This window comes from Tupaia chinensis, unplaced genomic scaffold (assembly GCF_000334495.1).
Source record: "Tupaia chinensis unplaced genomic scaffold, TupChi_1.0 Scaffold000179_1, whole genome shotgun sequence".
Lineage (NCBI taxonomy): Eukaryota > Metazoa > Chordata > Mammalia > Scandentia > Tupaiidae > Tupaia > Tupaia belangeri.
The window spans coordinates 1,564,475-1,570,564 of record NW_006159654.1 but is presented as its reverse complement, the minus strand read 5'-3'; the positions used below and the strand labels follow the sequence as shown (position 1 = coordinate 1,570,564).

General features: G+C 33.0%; 1 protein-coding gene across 1 annotated transcript in view; it reads right to left on the bottom strand.

Moving 5' to 3' along the window:
• Window positions 1-6,090, bottom strand: part of LOC114007454 (polypeptide N-acetylgalactosaminyltransferase-like 6) — a 579,519-nt gene that overhangs the window by 102,968 nt on the left and 470,461 nt on the right. Inside the window, exon 3 of the mRNA XM_027771039.1 lies at window positions 2,320-2,428. Coding sequence (XP_027626840.1) covers window positions 2,320-2,428 — 109 coding nt within the window. The remainder of the gene's footprint in view (window positions 1-2,319; window positions 2,429-6,090) is intronic.

Sequence of the window (6,090 nt, the reverse complement as noted above, 5' to 3'; positions counted from 1 at the left end):
AAAAAATTTATAATAAAGTATAAAAGGGCTATGTTAATAAAAAAAAAAAGAATAAATATATAGGTGGTAAAAAATACAGAGAAAAGTAAGAGGATAAAAGCTTGGAGAGGATACAATAACACAAAAGATCTTTGTTTTTGGCCTGTATATGAAGTACTTAGATTTTTATTTTATTTCAACCTGTACATGTATATGTATATGAATTCATGCATATATACACATACAATGTACATATACAGACATACATATTATAATAGACTTATTCATGCTATGTTTCACAATATAAAAATAGTGAATTCTAGTCTATTGCATTTGTCATATATCTTCCAGTGAACTAGCATTCTAGCATTTAAGTTTCTTCTTTAATAACATCAAGGATGTGTACTTAAAAACTTGTTATGTTAACAGTTTTCTTTGTAGATCAATTTTTCTTTGATCCAAGTAAAGATGACAATATAAAAGCTATGTTTATCAAGAAAGTGGAGGGTGGTATGAGTTAGAAATTAATTTGAAGTAGTGGATTGGATTTTGTATGCAGAACTCATTGGTACAAGTAAAGGAAAGCATACCAATTCATGTAAACATAACTTAGAGGCATTAATAATTACAGTTATTATTAGTTGAGTTTATAAATAATTGGCCAATTACTTTAGGCATATTATCCTTAAAGCAACTCTGCAAGGTAGAATATAAGAAAGATAAACTGATTTGCCACATACTCAACTCGTGTATGGAAGAGTTAGAATTTAAACCTAGGTGTGTCTCTTTTCCATATATGTTCTTATTATTACCTCATATGGTTGAAACACTATTACTTGTAGCAGATAGTGGGGTGTAATCAAACATGATAAAATCTGGTTCTTAATCTATTAATAGTTCTACAAATAACTAGCTGGTTGATTTTGAATAAAATTTGGTAAGTTTTTAGGTAGCAAATTTATTTTTTACAAGTTGGGGGTTTACCAGACCTATCACAGTTATTCTGAGATGTAAATAAAATACATATGCAAAATGCCTGGTTCAAAATAGTCATTCAATAATGTTTTATTATTTTATTTATTTATTTTTAACTGGCAACTTCAGTTGCTAAGATTATGTAAATATCTCCAAAAAACTTCAAAATCCTAGGGTCATAAGGATGAGCAGATGGCTGGACTGATGTAAGGGTGATCAGGGAAACAAGAAAAAGAGAAGAGGACTTTTGATGATCATTTATGGGGTGACGGGTAAAGTGGCAAGATGATGCAGCCTGTAAGAGATTTATTCTCTTAAAATAGGGAATATCTTTGGAACAAGATGATTTAATGAAGTTGCCTGTGTGTGTGTGTGGTGGGGGAGATTAAGTTATAGGAGGAGAGCTTTATTTGGAGAAAAGGAATGGAAGAAGAAAATTAAAGAAGACTACAATTAGGTCAGCTATATATGACAAAGCTAAGAACATTTCCTAGTTCTGAACAGTTTCATAATCATTTAAACACCCTCACTGTGTTTAACCAGAAGGGAAGAGTTATGAGGAAGTCTGACTCTGAGGTCCTCACGTGGAGGGCTAGTCATAGTTCTGCTGCTCATTTGACCTGGAATGCTGTGTCTCTGCTGTTCAGATGTCTCCACCAAACACAAGCTACTCTATTTCTGTAACATCCTCACTATGAAAAACAGAGCTCTTTTAGCCAAATATTAGCAGATGGGCTTCCTATCAGGTGTTACTCACTTTTAGTAGATTACAGCTTACACTTCTGAATCTTATTTCCACAACTTAGTTTTTTAGACTTCTGGAAAAATTTACTCTTTCCTATTACTTCTTGCTCTGACTGTAGGCCGAGACTAGACCTATCCTTGATTCCACTTACCTGCCTGGTTGTCTTGACACCCGTCTCCAGCTTTTGTGACCCAACGCTGTGCTGTACCCCCTTGTCAATATCTGGACATTGTAGTACACCTTTGATACTTTGCGTTACCAGTAAGATACAGTTCAGCCTTAATGAATGAATCTTATTTACGATACATATTTCCCAGATCATATCTCATTAATAAATGCCCTGATATCTCCAAAAATATTGAAAAGCAGTTTGGAAATACAATATCCTAAAGATTTCTAAAATTTTAATGATCTCTTTTGCAGCCCATAATGAAGAAACTATTCATTATTATTATTTTTAAATTTGAAGTTGGTTTACTTTTGACCGGCATTGACCTCCAATATCCCCATGAGATATACTTTACTGTGTGTAGATGAAATACTAATTAGAGCTCCTTTAAGTGACAAGTGAGACACTGCAGTAAGGAAAGTAGCACTTTGGCTTACACTGAACTTCATACCTGAGCGCATAGCCTCTTTCTGAATGCTTTCATAGTCATGCCAGTCTTTTCTTCTCAAACCATCTGTCCATGAATAGAATTGCCCATCTCCCAGGCCCAGTGGAAATGTCTGTGGAAAAGGAAAGTATTCAAGCATAAAAAGGAGGTATTTCCTTTTACACGGTAGGTAAACACAGCCAGGCACATAACAGGCAATCAAAGAATATTTGTCAAATAAATTCTTCTGAATATACTAAAGAGAAAGTTATCGCTAGTGACCAGGTTGATACACATTTTAAATTCCCCCTTTTGTATTAACTTTTAAAATGAGAACATCTTACACAAACTCCTACCAATTCTATTTATTTTAGACAGAGAGATTAATAATTCAATGATGCCTCCTCTGTACATAAATGCCTAGTTGTTTTGATTTGGCCAAAGTGTAAACATTGGTCATACTAACAATTTTGGAGTTAAATCAAAGTCATTTGTGTGTGTGTGTGTGATTTGTATAATTTGTTCGTTTTGATCAAGTGTATTTCCTGCTTTGATAATGGTATTAGCAATCATTCATTGAATGCTCACTATGTGCCAGGTACCATGTTCAACACAAATTTGTTTAACCTTTATAATAGTCTGGGGCTGTAAATCCCCATTTTTCTGCCAATCACATTGAGACTCAGAAAACTGAAACAACAATTAAAATCACAGTTCCAATGCCAAGATTTGAACAATTTTTGTTAAAATAAAAAGTGTGGTTCTTAACAATGTTTGAATATACTCTCGCATTCTGATTTTTGTTAAAGGATATATATATATACAAAGGGTTGAAATTACCCACTCATCAACTGATGTCACAACCCATACTTTATATTTTTCTAAAACCCAATGTTGTCATATCAATTTGAAAAGTATTTATGTGCACATGGCTGTAGATACATCTTTTACGATGTTTGTTTTGGTAATAAGAAACAAAAAATATTTTTAATGAAATTTATCTTCACAATCTTAATAGCGATAATATAAAATCAATGTTTTCATATTTCCATACTCTACTTTTTGTTGTAGTTCCATTGGGAAATAAATGATACATCTTTAAAATGAAGAACATAAAAATATAAAAAGTAAAAAAAAAGTTTATTTCAGCAAAACTCAAAAAAATTCATTGACATAGCTTCATTTTAAGTGCTTTTTAAGGCAAATAAAATATCTTATTCCTTAGTTTTAGACAAGGCAGTTATTATGGTTATGAAAAATTATCTACCTTTAGCCAATCTTTGTAGCTTATAAAAGATGCACTTATTTTGAAAGAATAAAGATGGGGAATTTTTTTTTTTAAAAGGGTGGTTAAGAGTAGAGGGGACACTTTCCAAACTATGTGACTATATTCTAAATATTTTAAAGAATTTGCTGCTTGTAATAATGGTGACCTTTGGGGTAGGTGGGAGGAGAGAAACAGAAACAAGCATTAAAGACAATGGTAAGTTCGTATGAAATATTAAGAATAATGAGAATAGTTTTCTTAAATTAAGATAAAAAAGAAAAGTTATGAGAAAATAATGTGGTAAGCATATAAGAACAATTTTTAAAAATACAAATTCGAGGACATGTAGAAAATATTTATACAGTGTCGAGTATTGTTTTATAGTTGCTATTGATCCTATAATTAGAAATTGTAGCAAAATTCAGCTTTGCATTGAAAGATATAAACGATAATATACATTTAAAATATACAACCTGTGCTTTATCTTGGCCAGGTATTTACAGTGATAACTACGGAGCACTAATAAAAATCACTAAATCACACTGATTTAGATAATACCAATTTACGAACATAATTATCCAATTAAAATAGATCATTTTAAAACAAATTTTGACAGAAAATATGGAGATATTCTTATGTAAGCTCTAAATATACAAAGTTCTCTGGTTACCAAGTTCTATGTATTTTCCTTATCTTGATATGTTGAAGGGAAAAAATTCTTAGTAACTGGTACTAACTGTTCTATCAAACACATAAGTTAATCTGCTTTCTCCAGAAACCAAATGAAAATGACAGTAAAGCGTCAGATACTTCCAGAAAGTAGAAAGTTAAATGGACATAAATTTTTAGTAAATAACTGAGAGCTACAAGGAAGAAAGTACGTTGTTTTTATGCTACTGAATTTTTAAGTACTTGAGAATTGGAGGAATCACGTATTTCTGAGTCAGGTTAAAGGATGAAACAAGGACCTGCCTTATGAACTGGTAATTAAAGAAACCAGTTCCTACATAGAAGACTACATAGTTCAAATCTTGGCCCTGCCAGCTTATGAAACACATCAGGCATATGTGTGTATGTTTTCCAAATCTTGACAGGATAGAAAAAAAGAAGAGAATAGATTGTGGGGTAACCACACCACATGTTGAGTGGGTGCTCTCTCCAGTTCTGTTTCTCTCTGATGTGAGCACAGGTCTTCTGGCAATTTAAAAAAAAGAAAAAAAGAGAAGGAAAGGAAAAAGAAAAGAGAAAAGAAAAGGGAAGAAAAGAAAAGACCAAACAAGACAAGAAAAGAAAGGAAAGAAAAAAATAAAGGTGAAACCAAAAAGCTTAATTGAAATACTTAGACTCTACTGAGCCTTCACTCTACTCCAACAAGGAGATGATATCTAACAGCCATATGTACTCCCCTCCCATAGAAGACTGGAGTTTGAATAAAAGAAGTGAATTCTTGGGCAACTAGAACCAGTTTAATAAAAGAATGTCAAACTGCAGTGAAAAGCAGATAACCATATTCGTCTATAAACAATATACCATTAACAAAGCTATCTTCCTTGCAGAAAGCTGTCAGCCTAGAGCTTACATATTTTAGGCAAAAGATAGAGAAATTCCTATCTAGAAAACTTCATTGAAAGGTAAGAGATACAGGTACTGGGTCCCAGGTACCACACAGAATAGCCCCTCATTAGCAAATCTTTCTCTATACATAGAACTTCACATCAGTGTTTTCACTACTTCATTCCTAAGTATGAATGGACAGCCAGTGAATACCGAGTTTTTTAAACAGTATTATATTAATTTACATTTAATCACTATGTATCTTTACACTGTACAACATTGCTTTTTCTAGCATGAATAAATTGCGTATCAGTCAAGACAAAGACATTACCATATACACTATCATCATCAAATAACTTCACATTTTTGTGTCAATTAAACTTATTTTCCCCCTGTTCCCCTCTCCCTCCCTCTATTATCTATCCCATGTTACTCCATCCTTACTATCTCTAGTATTTACAATTACCTCCCTGCTACTGTACCTTCTAAATTTTCAGTTTCTACTATAGAGTGCAGATATTCAGTATATATTGATTGGGAAGATACAAAGTCTGTCTCAGACTCTAGCTTGCTTCACTTAGCATTTTAAGTCTTCCATATTTGTCCACTTTGTATCAAATGTCAGAGTTTCATTGTCTTTTACCGTTCATTGTCTTTTATGGCTGATACATTCCATAGAGTACATATGCCACATGTTTTCAATTCACTTGTCTGTTTTTGGACATTGGGTTGATTCCATGTCCTAGTGATTGTAAATAATGCTGCAATAAACATGTGCTGGGACCATGCAGTTAACACAAGCTGAGTATGAAAGAACTGCCCCTTGTACCTAGAGCAAGGACTCAGTTGAGAACTGTTTGCAAGGTCAACAGTTTTACAAGTTCTGGACCTCACCTCTATTGTGCTACTGTACTGGCCTGCACTCAGTTTCTCTGCCATGGGCCTTATTGCCATACCCCGGTACCCCATAAACG